The 18,657-nt window shown below is 31.2% G+C and overlaps 2 protein-coding genes across 16 annotated transcripts in view; one reads left to right on the top strand and one right to left on the bottom strand.

Annotated features, from left to right (window-relative positions):
• LOC139497263 (dynein axonemal heavy chain 12-like) overlaps nt 1-5,620 on the bottom strand; it is a 68,031-nt gene extending 62,411 nt beyond the window's left edge. For 8 of the 13 annotated variants that reach the window (XM_071285459.1, XM_071285468.1, XM_071285447.1 and 5 more), the window contains exons 1-4: nt 5,451-5,620; nt 3,817-4,055; nt 3,231-3,321; nt 2,579-2,605 (exon numbers count right to left, since the gene is read on the bottom strand). In XM_071285459.1, the coding sequence (XP_071141560.1) occupies nt 2,579-2,605; nt 3,231-3,321; nt 3,817-4,055 (357 nt within the window). In that variant the 5' untranslated portion in view covers nt 5,451-5,620. Of the gene's footprint in view, nt 1-2,435; nt 2,463-2,578; nt 2,606-3,230; nt 3,322-3,816; nt 4,056-5,450 lie in introns of all 13 variants that reach the window. The other 5 variants (XM_071285452.1, XM_071285510.1, XM_071285496.1 and 2 more) reach the window with 2 other exon arrangements.
• Nucleotides 5,621-5,651: 31 nt separating this feature from the next.
• LOC139497335 (IQ motif and ubiquitin-like domain-containing protein) lies at nt 5,652-16,549 on the top strand. 3 transcript variants are annotated; one of them, XM_071285551.1, is made up of 13 exons: nt 5,652-5,751; nt 8,192-8,363; nt 9,537-9,956; nt 10,596-10,730; nt 11,079-11,252; nt 11,729-12,060; nt 12,245-12,455; nt 12,887-13,062; nt 13,334-13,504; nt 14,042-14,218; nt 14,440-14,688; nt 15,228-15,413; nt 15,897-16,549. In XM_071285551.1, exons 2-13 carry the CDS (start codon nt 8,195-8,197, stop codon nt 16,068-16,070), a joined length of 2,574 nt encoding a protein of 857 aa, XP_071141652.1. In that variant the 5' UTR covers nt 5,652-5,751; nt 8,192-8,194; the 3' UTR covers nt 16,071-16,549. The 3 variants fall into 3 exon arrangements, with proteins under 3 accessions (XP_071141652.1, XP_071141658.1, XP_071141665.1); XM_071285557.1 differs by having other exon boundaries at nt 5,700-5,927; XM_071285564.1 differs by having other exon boundaries at nt 5,701-5,850.
• The last annotated feature ends 2,108 nt before the right edge of the window (nt 16,550-18,657 follow it).

The following is an 18,657-nucleotide window of genomic DNA, read 5'->3' as shown; positions in this document are numbered from 1 at the left end:
TTCTTTTTTGTAGGTTAGGTTTATAACTAGAACATAAATATCTTTTTGAGTTCAAAAAAATGTAGTGTCTATTTTTAAATTTATGCAGTGAATGAAATGGGTTTTTTTTTCTACATAAATATTGGAAATGTGTACTGGTCCCTCAGAGTTTCTAGTTTTTACTTTTTTATGTTATTTTTCAGTAAATAATCAGTATGATCATGCATAATAAAAAATAAATATTTTCAAACTCATTTGCCAAAGTAGAGTTTTAAATATTCTCTATGAAAATAAATATTTATTAATAATTGGAAAACTACCAAGTGTAGGTTCAATAAATGATCTTTAAAAAATGTTTAATCAATATGATCAATAGTTTGTTGTAGTCTATTAAACTTCAATGTAGGTAGACATTCTGCTTAAAAACAGAGGTCAATTGTGTTAGCCAAACAGCTGATCATTACCGGCATTTTTAGAGTAAATAATGATAATATTTGGAAATGTATCAAATCATGGTGAAATTTGATAAAAAAATAAAAAAAGTTTTAAACCTGAGGTAAATGTAATTCAATCCCATATAATAAACTTCCAACTTACAAAACTGTCTGTTATGAACAAGTCAAGAAAGAGTTTAATATATATGAATAATGAATGGGGTGTGAGTCAATGAGACAGTATCTATTGACCAGAATACAGTCATCTTTAAAACTGAGTTTTACTGTTTGTATTGCTGGGTGTTTCGTTTTTCTAATTTGGTTAGAGGTATAAAGGGGGGAGGGGATTAGATCTCACAAAGAATTTTTAACCCCTAAACATGTGTGCGCCTGTCCCAGGGAAAAATGTCTCCGGGTGCAGGATTTTTCTCACTGTGTAAAAGACCCATTGTTGGCATTCAGCTGTTTTCTGTTCTTTTGATGGTTTGTTGTCTCTATTTTTATTCTCAATTTTATCAACAAGAAATAGGTCACTAAATATTTACATTCCTATTCAGGACTGAATTTGCAAATTTACCAGCTGTATGACTTTTTTGCTTTGAATGTAAAAAAAAATCCATTTTATTTCAAATGACTTATAAGTGACAATTCATTGTATACTTATAAAAAGTTGTAATTTTGCATGTAAAATTTGTGATTCAAACGAGACATTAATGTAATGAGAATACACAATAAACCTCATACTCATATTATACTGTTCTATAATCACTGTATACTAGCTATAGTCTTGTTTTGGACACATAAAAATCACAACACATGAGAGGTATTACAGAAAGAAGCAGGTATGTTAGACTGAAAGACTATAGGTTAAGTATAAAGACATGTTTCATTATTTATATAGGCTAGCTCATATTACTTGTTCAGTAGGTATGGTCAGCCTGAATTCCTTTACAATGAGTAAACAAAAAATGGAGGGGACAACATATGACTTATTTAAGTGTATAAATATCTAACTCTTCTAAATATCAACAAAATTTCTCTAAATTACAAAACTGTTTCAGGATTTGTTATCAATTATTTAATGGATAAACCATCGGGAATCAGGTGCAGAGTTATTTTTTTTACTTTTCTCAACTAATTTATATTTGTATGGATGAATCTAAGCTGTTTGTGTCCAAAGATTTATCATTTTTTTTATTATTAACATTTTCGATCTGGTGCCTTTCAAACATGAAATGATAGTACTGCTTTTGTTATATTTTCTGTAATTGATAATCATTTGTCTGGAAACAAACATTTCTGGTCAAAATGTATGTAAATTACTTTGGGTTTTATTGGAATTTTTTTTTTTATATTTTTCGTAAGTCAACAATTGATGATACAAAAATTCTAATTGAGATAGAGATCTAAAATGTAAATATCTTAAGAGTCACCTAAGAATAGGCCTTTTACAGCTGACTATGCGGTATGGGCTTTGCTCATTGTTGAAGGCCGTAGGGTGACCTATAGTTGTTAATGTCTGTGTCATTTTGGTCTCTTGTGGACAGTTATCTCATTGGCAATCATACCACATCTTCTTTTTTACAGGACTTGCAAAGATCACTAATAGCTATCTTTAGAACTAAAAACATGTAAAATTAATGTAGAAAGATGATTTTTATTGGGACATTTGAAACATGTCTTTGAAGAGCTGAAACTGAAACTTTTCTAAATATGGCTAAATACACACAAATGGGCTTCATAGGCAGATTTGTAATTTCACTTCAGGATTAAAGGGAACCATGCAATTAAATATTCTATTCTTTTGATTTTTGTCACAATCAATTAACTCATTAAATGAAAAAAAAATGGTTTTAAAAAATAAAGTCAAATAGGTTCAGAAAATTAAAAATCCAGTCAGTAGAATATGTGGGGTGTTGGATAGTATCATACTGACATTCTTAGATATTAGCCAATTAAGAAAAGTTTCTTAAGTTAAGACACACAGGATCTATTAGTAAGCTACCACCATCCTATACATACCCTGATTCTACGATCCTTCCCCATCATCTAATGTAAACATAATACAATATACAGTGTGCATCTACTACTACAACTAATATACCCTAATACTGAGGTGCAGGGTGTTACAATGTGCATTGTTCTATTACACCTTACATACATACCCTAATTTTACGATCATTGCTCATCATCTGGTGAATACAGCATGCATTGTTACAATGACGACATTAATGTGTTTTATCCTTGTGCATGTGGTTGAATTAAACGTGTTCAAAGTTGTGTAAAACATAACACTAATACAACAATAATTCCCTCCAAACAATGATCAATTAGAAATCACAATTTGTTCAAACTTACCAGGAAATTTAAATAATACAGTATATGGGAATATAAAATATTTAGTCTCAATATATATAAGATTCCAAACAGAGATATGACTAAAACTATAGAGCTTTGAACATTTGCTCCCATTTATAATGTCATTTTTTTATGAACATACATGTATTAACATTTCAGAAACATTGTAGAGGGTCAATTAAGCCATCGATATGTACAATTCTATTTCAAGGAAATCAGTCACTTTAAATCCTCTCATTCAGGTCATGAATAGAACTATCTACATTTAGTTTTCTATTTAATCAAAATCACCAACCTGTGATAAAAAAAAATTGTTATAGGAAAATTTATGGGCCAAATAAATAGTATTGGATTAGTATATAATTCGAATTGTTTTACCACTTCTTATAAACTTAGAGACAATGCAGTATCATCATGACAACAGATAACCAAAAATAATAGATAGCATAAAGCTCCTACCTCTGGAGGATAGTCTGGACTTGGTGGTTTTTCTGGGGCAATGCTGTTTAATTCTTGGGTCTCTTCATAATCCTGCATGGATTTTTCAGTTCTATAAAATAAATAACAAATTAAGTTAATTTTTACTAAACTTTTTTTTTCATTTGGAATCAGCAGTCACTTTATTTTCTATGATCATTTACTTTTTTTTTTATATCATAATTTGTATTGTATTATGAAAATTATTGATGTTGTAATGTTTATGCCCTTTGGGGCCCATAATTGGAAATAAAATATCTTCTTCTTTACTGACTCTATGATGAGACATTTTGTTTTTCTATTTTCTATTTTGAAACTTCAAGTATGACACAATGTATGATTTCATATATATTAAAACAATAGAACATGTAGAATGAACTCTGAGTGATATATAAATAAACAAATAAATAGCACTTCTATTCAAATAAAAAATCCAGATATGATATATTCTGTCATACAAAATTTTAAAATATGGTATATCTACATGACAAATATAATATAAATACATACATGTATACTTGTTACTCTTATAATCATAATAATTTAAGATAAATTTGGTAAAACTTACAAAATATTCATCAGCATGGCTTGTTTGGCATTGGCCAACCTGTAAGTCATCAGTTTACTGTTGGCATAGGGGTCATCACCTCTCTTCTGTGGTTTACTGATTGGGGGAAGTCTTGGATATCCATTAGGTCCAATACTTCCAAGTTTGGTCCTCTGAGGTCCATTAGAATTGCCATTAGGTAATCCATTAACACCATTGGACGCTCCATTTGTGGAGGCTTTTCCACTCATAGATGTCATCTGTATAAATATAAGAGAATATAGGAATATTGGTAAATATCATATTATATTATTGCTTTGCCTTTGTGTGAAACCTGAATACAATTTTACTACCGGTTCATGAATGTGTAAAGTTGCCCTCAGTAAAGATGTATCAGTTTTCACTACATTCGGGTACACATTCATGACTTTCAAAATAAGTAGGAAAATTATATTCCCAGCTTAGAAGATTTTATTCATTTATCTGGGTTTTGACAAGCTATTCAGGCAGCCAAATGTAAATCTATGAATAAAATAAAATCCAGAACTAAAAAGTTGATTTATATAATAAGCTTCAAGAGAATCTAGCTTCAGGATAAAGGATTCGACTGACTATCCAATAGAGGTAAAGTTCAACATATTCTAAATTCATACTAAAAAGGTGCTTTAAACTGCCTCATAGTCATAATCATTTTAAACATATAGTACATTTTTGTTTTCCTTAACTGTAAAATTTGATGATCCAACAAATTTTGAAACATTCTATTTTCATAATCCAGAAAATTAGGGTCCATCATAGAGTTTGTAGATTCATTTTATTGTCTCCAAAAGTGAAGGATCTTGTAAGAAGTAATACAATGTAGATGATTGTCGACCCTGCTGGAATTGTAAATTAAATACACTTGTCTTTATTACATTTGAAAATCATTGGAAATATTTTGCACCAGCAATCACAAAAATTAAAATTGAGAGAATTTGTGTATATATACATGAACCTCATAAAGTATATATAAAAGTCTAGCTGTCAGCATACACCTATTTAGAATTCTGCATCAGTTGACCCACAAAGAATCTGCGCTCCTTGAACTTTTGACATCTCACAAAAACACTTTCCCATTCAATGATTGAAGCGTCAGATATTTTATAGTTACGTCAAATTTTTAGCTGAACCTTTGCGATGTACAGTAATGGCAAACAAATAGCGATAAGGTGTATTATATACTTAATATAGGAAACCGTCACAGTAAAAATATAAAATAGCCTTTCAAGACAACATACATGTAATTATTTAAACTACAGCTTTATATAATTTATAATTTCAAACTATTCTAAAGACATGTATTTTGCAAATTATCATATTATTTATAACAATACTTCGTATCTACTGTCTTACTGTTGTAATCACAAATTTATCTTCTTTCGCTGTTAGCAGGTGCTTGCCCCAACTGTTACATTTAATTTTCCCTTACCCAAGAGGTTGTTAGTTTTTTAAAGCAATATACATGGACCTTATAAAACGATTCGAGACAATGCTTCAGATGGCACAATGCCATAAACAAATGTCAATGCCAAATCCAACAAATAATTACAAAACCAATACCAATGCATTGACCATATTCACACTTTTCTTGGGTTTTTCAACATTGTAATACTTACCGTTGGCTTAAAACTTTTAATAAATACACCTTATGTTTGATTTGTAATTCCTTTGGTGATTACATTGTCTCAATTTTGACCAAAAAATATAAAAGTTCAAAAAAAGTTCCAATATTCGCACTGCCTGTGTTGTTATGGCGCAAGCCACCCCGATGATCTTTATTACGACTGTTTTGATTGGTTACCGGTTAACGTTGGACCAATTAGATATGGCTTTACAAAACCAACTCGGCTTCCATTTGGTTACCTAGACGTCATGAAAACAACCTTTAATGGCGGCATTCTGTACATGAAAGTTTAGGTAGATTTTTTTTATTTACATATTTACACGGATATATATACATTTATTAATGATGATTTTACTATTCCATAAATATTGGATGATCAGTTAAGCTGCACAGTCAGTATAAATTTTGTTATTCAGAAGATTTTAAACAAGTTAGAGGAATTAACACTGGTTCAGTACCACACACGACAGTAGGTTCCGATTATCAGGTTGTCTGCATGTTAATATTGTAAAATAATATGAGGCAGGCATTACCTGTAAATGGGGACGAAGTCTGTATAAATTATTTTTTTGTAACTTAAATATTTGTTAAAAAAAAGAAACGGAAATACCGTAACGTTTCCAATTTTGGTTTTGTTGTTAGGGATTTTAGTTGTGACGTTATTTAAATTATGACGTCATATGCAATGTAAACAACGAAACGCTATCATCAGGTAACGTTTTTTTCATATCAAGGAATTATTAAAAATGAAATTGGTATTGCGCGTTCCTTCCTATTTTATACTAGACTGATAAATATATATTTTACTCAAAGTTTCATACAACGAGACCGGAAAAAGGAAGTACATTGTACATTTCTGCGCATGTCCGGGATTTCAAAACATGACATAAAAAAAATTGAACGATTTTGAGTTCATTAGTACAATGAAAAATTCGGGAAATTTTCCCGAATTTTTTTTTTATTGAATTTTCTACTGTTATTGGGGACTTCGTCCCCATATTAGCAGCGAGTCACAATATGAATCTTTTTGTTGAGTGAGAGCAGCGAACAAGATAAAAAAAAACCTTCATATTGTGTTGAGTAGCTGATATTTTACATTATCGTTCTTTCTTTCGTCTATATCACCCTGCTCTGTTGCTCCGTAATTCTCGTATCAAGACTTTAAAACGAGACCAGGCATTATCAGCGACGTCACAATGTGAGAGGAGAAGTCATCAGCGACATCACAATGCGAGAGGAGACGTTATCAAGCTTGATTTTGTCAAGCGTAAAACTGTCTTAGGGAGAAAGAAATGACCAGTAATAGAACGATAAAAAGATAATCAGGTTTTCTTCGTATAGATATCGTAAAATATCAATGTGTAGAAAACCCGATAATCTATACTTGTCGTCCTTCCCTATGCCTATATAACCCTGCTCTGTCACTCTGTAATTTTTGTATCAAGGCTTCAAAATGAGATCAGACATTATCAGCGACATCACAATGTGAATGATGTGAGAGGAGAAGTTATCAGTGACGTCACAATGCGAGAGGAGACGTTATCAAACTTGCTTTGGTCAAGTGTATAACTGTTTTAGGAAGAGGGTAAAGACCAGTGATATCAGATAAACAGATAATTGGGTTATCTTCATATAAATATCGTAAAATATCAGACACTCGACATGATGTGAATCTTTTTTAGCTCGCTATGCTCACTCACCAAAAAAGGTTCACTTGAGTGTCAACTTGGGTCAAACTTATCCACATCGGTCAACATCAAAGTTATTAATGCAGGGTCAACGTAGTTGACGTCACAAAGCTGTGATACAGAAGTTATTAGAGCTGAGCATATAGTGATATAGACAGTGGGACCAACAATAAATTCAAATGCTTTGAACTATGAACTTAGTTGGGCTATCCAAGGTCAATTGACCTTTATAAATTTTGTCAGATAAGATGTTTGCATACATCGTATTATGTCATGTGGGGTGTGTCTCATCACGATTCACGAGTTGATTTTTTTGTCAATCATGATTCGCAGAAAATAGATTTACATGATCATGAAAATATAAATTTTTTTTTTTTTTTTACTTCTACTACATGTTGGACAATTTCCCATAAAGTTATACTAAGTACATTGCTGTTTTGTCAATCCAGATCACTATCAAAAGGCTTTCAAGTTTGTATGCATCATTCACAATTTTGTAATTAATTGTACCATGTGCTAGATTAAAGACTCAATTCTATGATTTTTATTTTGATGTTATAAAAAAAAAACAATCCAAAAATATACTTTACAAGGAGTACTTTGGTCAATTTATTAGCCATGGTTGTTTTCAGTTACATGTACACTTGTTATGTGGATTTAAAAAGAAAGAATCATTGAAACATTTCCCCCAATTGAACATACATGCTGCATAGAATATAGCTTGACTGATGTGTTATAGTCACACTTTTTTCATCTACATTAATACTACTAAAATAACCAGGTCCAATCCGTTAGCCAGCACCATATAAAAACAACAGATAAAAGAATACCACTTTAAATATAACTAATAGAGGAAAACGGTGTTGATTAAAAATAAGACCATTCCAGGAACTTTTGTCTTCCACAACATTAATATAACCAATTTCCATTCTCAATTTTAATAATTACAAGTTTGTAGTCGAATTTGATACTGCTTCAAAAAGTAAATTTTACATGTAGTTTCCAGTTATTAAAGATGTAAATTTATTTTTGTTTCAAATTACAGAAAATGGCAGATCAGGTGGGAAGTGCTCCCACAGACCAAGTTCAGGAAGAAAAGACTGAAGAAACTGTACAACAGGAAGTTCCAACAGGAGATGCCGTGAAAACAGAAGAACCAGTGGCAGAACAAACTGAACCAGTCACACAGACTGCCACTGAAGTACCACAACAAGAAGGTGGGTTACAGCAATGATACATTTGTCATATAAGTAATGGTGTACCAACCATAGCGGCGCCCTTCTATTTTGGGCTAACAAGACCACTGTTTAAAATATCAAAGATACATATCAATATATAGAGATTAATACATGGCCTTTTCCATATCAGCCTGGATATCATCCCGAGACCCCCATATCAGCCCGAGACGGAGTCGAGGTGCTGATATGGGTTGAGGAATGATACCCAGGCTGATATGGAAAAGGCCATGTATTAATCGCTTTATCATATACTTCCGACAATAGTTTTATGTAAGGCAAATAAACAAATGCAATAACTAAAACAGTCAAAAACTTTATAAAGAAGTTAAATTATAAATCAAATATACTATAATTTTCCAACAACAGCATCACTACCTTCATATATATTTTTGGTAACATTTCCTATAGAGGCATATTGAAAAGTTGGAAGAGTTGTATAATCAGTATTACTCCATGTTTGTTGTACTATAAAATGATTCATAATTGTCAATGGCATTTGTTAGCAAGTATTAAACTATCCCCACAAAAGTTCCCGTTATTTTGACGTCATCATAAAAAATATTAACGTCACAATGGAAGAAAAGTAAACAATCGATACCGGAAACACCGGAAGTAACTTGCATGAGAGGCACTATTATGGGTTTTGTGCACGAGATGCACCTGATATGGGTTATCAGCCCGGGTGGGAATTTATGGCTTGTGTACTTCCGCTCATTACACATATGCAAAAGCTATCATATCAATGCTAAGTACATGTATTTGATAAATTATTTTAATCTACATTCAATTAATTGATATGTTACCTTCAATATTTGTAATGAGACTTTCATATAGACTTTTTTCCTATCTTATAAGATCCAATGATAAATGATTGTTAAAGATTTATATAATTAGGTTAAAAAAAAGAAATGTTTTATTGTTGATCAAATCGTCGCAATGATTGTGCAATTTCAATTAAAAAAATTCACATAATTGCAAACAAACTGTAAATGGACTTATCAGATCTCCCAAAAGTACTGATTGAAAATATGGAATGTTCAGGAATTAACAATCTTTTTTACACTTTGATGAATCTGTATAGATATCCTCTATTATAGTTTTGTTGATTTAAGTTTTTACTAACTTAATGCAAATTCACGTATTGTTATTCAGAAGAAAAGAAGGAAGAACCAACAGAACAAAAACAGGAAGAACAATCTCAAGAGGAAACAGGAAAACAGGAGGAACAAACAGAAGAGAAAAAAGAAGAACCTGCTGTGGGACAAACCGAAGAAAAAACAGAAGATGAAGAACAAAAACAAGAGGATGAAAAAGTTGAGGAACAAACAGAGGCAAAGACTGAAGGACAAACAGAGGAAAAAGTAGAGGAAAAAACAGAGGAACAGACTGAGGCAAAACCTGATGCACCCGAAAAGGACAAAACCAAAGAAAGTACAGATATACCAGCCCCTCCAGGCACACCTCAACCCACACAACAAAGTATGGGAACAGAGACAGAACCAACAAAGGATGACCATGAAGTAGATCCTCATGCCACATCTCCTAGAACCAATTTAGAAGCTACTGCAACAGGTAATACTTTACATACAAATGTATATATAAAATATGATTCAAGAAAATAATTATTTATTTCCTTAACCTTTACTTTCTTATTACAATTATCAATAGCTCTCTTCTGAAATCTGAAGCCACACCAGAAATTCATTATATGTAGGTTATGTATTATAGCAAAAAAGAACCAGAAAATGGTTGAATTAAAACTAGACAAACAAAACAAAAGTAGAATTTGATAATGGTGACAGTACTTATATTAATCAGCAACTTTCAACTTGAACTTGTGTAATGGATTTTTCGCTGCATTGAAATTTTAGTTGTCAAATAAGTTTTATGCAGTTATCCAACAATACATCATGAAGGCCTTTTTTCGGGTAAATAAATCACCCACTGAAATCTGAAAACTTTTATGTGGAAATTAATGATCTTTCATCAGTTATAACACTCTAAGGTAAAATGTATTATATTCAGAAATACATGTAAGCAACTCATGGAATGAGTTGAAATATTTCATCTTCATGTATTATAGTAAATTATATAGTTTTATTTGAAAATTACAATATTTGTGATCAGTTTTTATAACCTAAATAACTTGTGTAATATAGATACTTTTTTAATATGTAATCTAATATATATATATATGTATATGTTTTTCAGTGAAGATTGTTTTGATGCCGAGTGGCCAGGTGGTTACACTAGCCTGTACATTAGGACAATCATTAAGAGAACTCAAAGATCACTTTGCTTCAGAACTTAAGATGCAATTCAACATGATCTACTTGATGTTTGATGGTAAGGAATAAATATACCATTTTAAGTGTTTGCCTACATTTAAAATTATGTCACTGATAAATTACTGTAAATTTAGAATAAGATGTGAACATATTGTCACTACAAATTCTGGGCATATTATTGTAGAATATTACATAAAATTTAAATGCAAATTTTCAACATTGGCATTTTCATCTTGGTTGCAATTATAATATTAGAAAATTGCATAAATTTATAATAAAGCTGAAAAAATGGAGTACATATATATAAAGTAAAAAAATTGTGTTTAAAAAAAACTTTATTTTACAATTTACAAGAGTTCATAAGTTTATGTTCATTTCTTGAAACAGTGTATTATTTTCATTTTAGGGAAACAAGCTAATGATAGTTTGACACTAGCTGATTTAGGAGTAGGCCCTAATGGAACTATTCAGTTAGAGCTCCAGTCTACAGATCCTGTCAATACACCAATTAAAACATATCGTCCTAAACAAGAATATCATATGCCAGATGTCATTACTGTTAGAATTCAAGGCAGTGAAGGTAATTCAATTTGAAGCCGAGTTTACTATTATTCAAATATTGAAAACCATGTGAGATAGAAAATTACAAGTACTTGGTACACATGTAATATCAATGGATTTATTGTTAATGCCATATTAGAAATATATCTGGATCTAGGATAACATTGAAATGGTGGAAAATTGCTATTTGTCTCCATTTATTGATGATCAAAATCATGTTTGGATTACTAAGGGAGATAACTTGATTTTTTTATTCTAAAGATATAATTTTGAGTGTCTATATTACACTATTTTCTAGTTGAAGATTTCTAGATACATACGATTGACAATTTACTTGTATCAATTACTTGATAAGACAATCAAAAATTTGTACCTTGCATCTTTGAGTCTTTAAGTCTTTTGTAAACTAAACATACCAAATAGACTTATATTTGATGAGTTTATTTAAATTTAATTATTTATTTAAATCCAAACTGATGTTTCTTTATTATATAGATGGTGAGGGAGCTAGAGATGTTGTTGTTGAGATAGAGAGAGCCACTCGTAAGAAGCCATTTATTGGTGGTTACAGACATAAAACAAGTGGAATAGAATTTCATCATGCCTCAGCACAAACAATGAAGAAACAACCCCCACCATCTACTGTCCCCAAATACTGTAGAGATACACAGACTGTAGAACAGAAACATATAGTACAACAGACCACTAACGACATGTCAACACAGATGTCAAAAATAGGTGTATTTGTGTCAAATGTTCCTGACAAATTGTTGACACCTGGAAGTTACACAACAGCAGATGACCATCATAATATGATATTACAAAGGGTAAAATTCGTTATTTGAAATAAATTACAAAAACCTTTTAGTCCATACAATAAGTTAAATATCTAGTTACAAATATGAGGTGAACTTTGCGATACCTAGTTTTATACCAATGTAATTTTTCTGACTATAATAAAGTCTACACACATTGGGTCAGTTGCTCATTGTATTTTAATCTTATTTTCAGATTATACTTATTCAAAAATATTACCGAAGATGGTTAGCAAAGAGATATGTGACAAAATTAAAAGACGACAAAAAAGACAGAGAAGAATTTGAGAAACAAGAAGAAATTAGAAAGAAAAAAGAAAAAGAGGATAGAATTAGAAAAGAATTTGAAAGAAGAATGAATCCCAAGTCAAAAGAAGACTTTGATCTGTTGTATCATGCATTAGAGAGTAAGTCGTCAGAAATTTCATTTGTGTATGATAATAAGACTTTCATTGCAACATTGTGTCAACAAGATTTTAATTTTACAAAAAAAAGTAGTTTTCTGACTGAATATCTTCACCATTGGTAGCAAATTCTCAACAAAACTAACTGTACTTTACTTATGTTCCTACTTTGTGGAATCGATCATTGGGTTTTTTTGAAAATTGTGTGTATAATGTTTTAAATATGAATTAAGTATTCTTGACTGAAAAGTTTCACAAATAAATTCCTTTTCTGCCTCAAGTTGCAATTTTCAGTAAAATCCAGATTGAACATTTGTACCTTAATCAGAAATTAATTAGAACTTTTGAAAGGCCTTCACAAGTCTACTGAATTTTGATTGAAATATCATTCTAAATATATATATTTTTACCTGAAACTTGTTTTCCATTTTTAGAATGGCGAGTAGAGGAAATGGAAAGAATAAACCAGACAGCTGATGGCGCTGAACGTAAAGCTGCTCTCTGTATGTTATTAGACCAAGAAACCCAATTAATATCTGCAATTGGTCGACATAAAATAGAAGCTGATACTGAAAATAAAGATAAAAGAATACAGCAATTTCTTAGCAAAGTAAGTTATTATATATCACTATTAAACTTGCCGCTTAGATCCATACAAATATTGTACAACAGAATAACATATAAAAAAGTTCAGAATCTAAATGTGGAAATATTATACATAACCCAAAATGCAATACTTATGTATAAAAACAAATGCAGAAGACAAGAGCAATGAAACACCCAGTTGTAAAATATTATATTAATTATCAATCATGGACATTTATGTATAGGGAATTTTGAGTACATAACAGATATCTTTGTAATTTTTAATCAAATTATAGGCAGCCGCACCAAAGAAGTGGAAGGGATTTGATGGTAAAAGTACAGAAATGGACACACCCTACACGATACGAGCCAAAGAACTACAGGATATATACAACAGTATCAATATGAAGTATCTGACACAGGATGAAAGATTAGATGTTTTATTAACTCTCAAACATACTGTCAAGGTAAAGTATAATTATGTAACAAAACTGTTTTTTAAATACAATGTATACTGAAGTGTATAATTTGTAAAGTAATTCATTATAATTGTGTACAACACAGTTATTATTGGAAGAAGTGAGTGCAGCTACGTATGACAAAGTAATCAAAACTTAAATAAGCTCATGTTGTATCATTGTTTTTGTATTAAAGATTTGAAATGATGTCATTAACATAGCAATGTTTTTATAGGCAATGTTGAAGTGTATTTGGCCAAAAATCTTAAGTCAATTTTTTTGAAACAGAGTTATGTCCCATCTTTGTAAAAAAACCATTCTCATTTCATTTGAGCACATTTGACCTAAATAACCTAAATGAACTTTATAAAAATCCAAGATGTGAAATATAAAATGGTACTTTGAATAAATCTGACAATAATTTTACTAGTTAGAAATGATTGATTAGCAGAAAGTTTTAAAACTACTGCTAATTACAAAAAAAATGCTAGTGTACTAAGTAATGTTTTGATTTCTAGAGAATAACAGAGGTATTGTTGCTTTCAGGAACATGACTGTAAGTTAACTCAGGAAATCATAGAACTAATAGACAGAGAAGCAGATTTGTTAATGAGAGGAGTTCGAGAAAACAACTTAGACGGACTTAGAAAAAGAATTTCTACACTTTTCCTCCAATATATTAAAACACCAACCTTCAATCCAGAAGCTGCCAAACTTCTTAAAGTGAGTGTTTATTGTCTTTTAAAAAAATTACATATGTATCCATTCTTTATAGAACTATGAATTTATTTTTCTGTCAATTCTTCATACATCTTTTCACCATTATGGAATATATTTAAAAGCAAAATCATAAAATAAATAAAAAATAATAATGAAAATATTGTGAAAAGTCGAAAGATTTTGGTTAAGCACATTTCGTAAATTAAAATTGTTTATATTACCAGGTTCCACAAGATCCATCAGTCCTACGAAAGAACATTTACTTCTGTCCAAGTTGTAACCAGTATCTGCCTTCCACTGACTTTGCCTTGTCATCCAATTCCCGAACTGTTGGTAAATGTAGGAGATGTTCCAAGATTGACAATGATGCTAGAACCAGACAAGACTTCAGTACATTCCAACATATGCTCAAATCTCTACGTAAATCTGAAGAAGGCTTCAAAGATGGTTCAAAGATTGCTTTCTTGCTACAGGTAATTGAAGTTAAATCAGTATACACTTATAATTATCTCCCTTTATTGAACAATGTAAAACTGAAAATGTCACTTAAAAGATAGTTTAAAACTGACTGGAAATTACCATGCAATTTTTATCTGGCAATTGATACATAAATGTGACCAGAAAATATGCAAAAATACCTGACAAATTCAAAATGAACAAGTTTTTTGCACATTGCAGCAGTGATGATCATTAGTTTTAATGTGCATGTTGGCAGTTATCTATTTTAATCAAAATGCAACTTGATTTTGAAAACTATAGCACTGGAGAACTTTTATCACATACATGAATCTACATAATTTTTGTTAGGATGTTTATTTGCACCTATCTGTCACTATTGGTTTTTTTTTATGTCTCATAGGATAGTCGGTGTTTTGCAAAAAGAAATACACCTTCAAATGTTCAAAAGCAGCAAATTTTTTGATCATTTAGAACAGTTTTAATGTTCTCAAAACTGTCTTTGGCAAACAGTTATAGATGTTGATATTTTTTAATGTGTTTTTTTGTTTCACAGGAGCAAGACTTACGTTATTTAGTGGAGAAGATTTGGAGTGGTCAGAGTATACTCAGTGCATGGGAAGATCTGTATGATTTAACATTTGTCCGCTGGGACAAACACCAAGAATGGTCACCATGGAACTGTATCTTACTGACCAAGGATGAAGCTGCATCACATGTTAAACTTGTCGATCTGGAAGAGGTAAACAAATAATTATTTCTGTTAATGTTCTAAATCCATAATCATTACTCAATTTACTGCATATATTTGGTTTGACTTTGGAATATTTTCATATATTCAAAACAAAAAGATGTACATCAAATATTATCATGGACCTGATTCTTTGGTCATTTATAAACTTGACTTGAATCATAAACTTTCCATCAAAAATTACATCCATACAGGAAAAGCTGGAGGACAATATGTAAACTTCATTTAGTTGTTAATTTCCTGATTATTGTCTCTTTTTTCATAACTCTTTTTCCATAAATATTATTGCCATGAAAATCATATTGTAACAATGACAATCTATAACATTTAATGCATTAATTGAATTTTTTTTTCTTTTGAACACTTTGATTGGGATTGGTTATAAGATGTTGTATCAAATTAAATGTTTTCAAAATTAGATTTTTTTTTAATTTGTGTAACATTCATGTTTAAAACAATCATTTATCCTTACAGGGTTACGGTCAAGTTTTCATGCAGAAGGTTAAACAGAAACATACACTGGCCAGGAACTACTTCTCCAGACTGCCTGGTATGGCAGAACATGTCAGAGAAAAAGCCAATGAAAAATCAATGATATCAGGCCCCTCAGTAGCAGGTCAACCAGTTCCCGTACAATCAAGGGCTTAAGGACCTCTTATGAAAACAGCCTCATGAGATCAGAATGGAGATGTACAAAATCAGACAAATTTCATCACAGAAAAAGTTGTCAAATACTATAGCAACTTGTTTGACCATTTTTATGAAGGATGTGTCTGTAGGAATGAATGCATTTATTTATAAAGTTAACTTGAAATGAACTGTGCTATTTATTAATCTGTGATTCTCTCAAGATAATTCTTAAAACGTATGGTGATGTTGTTATCACTTGACAAAAGTGTAACCCAGAAATATTGTCTCCATAAGATATTTTAAATGTGAAACATTGAGTTAAAATGACTTTTAAAAATAGAAATTTGACGTATAATAATGAATTCTTATTGTAAATTTTTATTGTAAAGAGATTTTATAATAGATTTTTAACCAAAAGAGAGGGTGGATGAAAATGACTGTGATATTAAGTTTTAGCTGTACAAGTATATACAATTAAATGAATTATGATAAATATATTTACTGTTTTTGTTAGCTCTTGAATAAACTAAAGATGAGATAAAGATGTTGGTTTTCAGGCTGAATCAAAGGCAGTGATTTGGAAAGAAAGGATAATTCATTATATGATTATATGAGCTTTGAAAAAAAAATAATCTAGGATTCTGAACATAAAATTGAGAATGGAAATGGGGAATGTGTCAAAGAGACAACAACCCGACCAAATAAAAAACAACAGCAGAGGGTCACCAACAGGTCTTCAATGTAGCAAGAAATTCCCGCACCCGGAGGCCTCCTTCAGCTGGCCCCTAAACAAATATATACTAGTTCAGTGATAATGAACGCCATACTAATTTCCAAATTGTACACAAGAAACTAAAATTAAAATAATACAAGACTAACAAAGGCCAGAGGCTCCTGACTTGGGACAGGCGCAAAAATGCGGCGGGGTTAAACATGTTTGTGAGATCTCAACCCTCCCCTATACCTCTAACCAATGTAGAAAAGTAAATGCATAACAATACGCACATTAAAATTCAGTTCAAGAGAAGTCCGAGTCTGATGTCAGAAGATGTAACCAAAGAAAATAAACAAAATGACAATAATACATAAATAACAACAGACTACTAACAGTTAACTGACATGCCAGCTCCAGACTTCAATTAAACTGACTGAAAGATTATGATTTCATCATATGAACATCAGGCACAATCCTTACCGTTAGGGGTTTAGTATCATACCATCATAACATATATGAGAAGAACATAACCCGTGTCATGCCAACAACTGTTTTTAGAATAAATGTGTTATTTCCGATGCAAAGAACTTATCAGTGACTCAATATTAACGCCAAAATATGCAATCTTTAATGACTTGACAACAGTATCGTAATTATATCTCTTCTTAATAAGTCTATTCAAAGGTTTTGTAAATATATTCTTAAAGATAGGTGTAATGCATCTGTGACACAATTTTGTTGAGCTTGTGACTTCTTTTGCAAAAAGATCGACAAAGGAATAGAGAGCCAGCATTAGTGTTTTCAAACTTCTTAAAAACTTACTATTTCACGAGGTAGAAGACCTGGATACTTCATACTTTGTATATAGATGCCTTACTGGTATGTAATAGAGTTTCAGTTTGTCAAATGTCTATTGTTCCTGACCTCATTTTCATTGTTCAGTGACTACTGATACTTGAAAAAAAAGTTAATAATTTTAGTATTTTTAATTAGTCTCTTGTAACAAGTAAAAGAAAAACTTTATTTGGTTTGTGCCTTCCTTGCAAGGTCTTCATGTCTGTCAAACAGTTTTCACTTGACTTCAACCTTATTTCATGAATTGGTGAACAAGGTTCAGTTTTCGTGGTCTAGTCTCAGATACTATAAGCAATATGTCTACTATATTTGGTGAATGGAATGATTGTAAGGTGTAATGTCTCTCTGGCAGGGTTCATTTGACCTAGACCTCATTTTCATGGTTCATTAATCAATGTAAAGTTTTTCCTGGTTAAGTTCGTTTTTTTAAATACAATGTGCAAAAGGTCAACTGTTTTTAACACATATTTGGTGTATGGAATGATTGTATGATGTAAATGTATTTCCAGTTTGGTTTATCTGACATGACCTCATTTTCTTGTTAAGTTTATGTGATAGCTGTTTTAGGGCAATCAACATAAAATCAATGGAAATTAAAGAACCTTTGTGAACACGCTCACATACCCCACGTCTTCATATTGTCACTGGAGAAACAAAATCTCACTTCCCCGTCGATATGCACAACTACATAGTATGTCTTTATTATCTGAAAAGGTTTCGTGAAATTCTGTTGTGTGGTTTGAGAGGAGTTGCGATGACAAACTTGCAGTAGTACATTAAAGTAAATAAGTTCAAAGGGGCGTAACTCCTAGAAAAAAAATTGAATCACAATTTCCCGTCGATATGCACAACTACATAGTATGTCCTTATTATCTGAAAAGGTTTCGTGAAATTCTGTTGTGTGGTTTGAGAGGAGTTGCGATGACAAACTGTTGCAGTAGTACATTAAAGTAAATAAGTTCAAAGGGGCGTAACTCCTAGAAAAAAAATTGAATCGCAATTTCCCGTCGATATGCACAACTAAATAGTATGTCC

The sequence above is a fragment of the Mytilus edulis genome, chromosome 1 (assembly GCF_963676685.1).
Source record: "Mytilus edulis chromosome 1, xbMytEdul2.2, whole genome shotgun sequence".
Lineage (NCBI taxonomy): Eukaryota > Metazoa > Mollusca > Bivalvia > Mytilida > Mytilidae > Mytilus > Mytilus edulis.
This window is presented reverse-complemented; position numbering and strand designations above follow the sequence as displayed.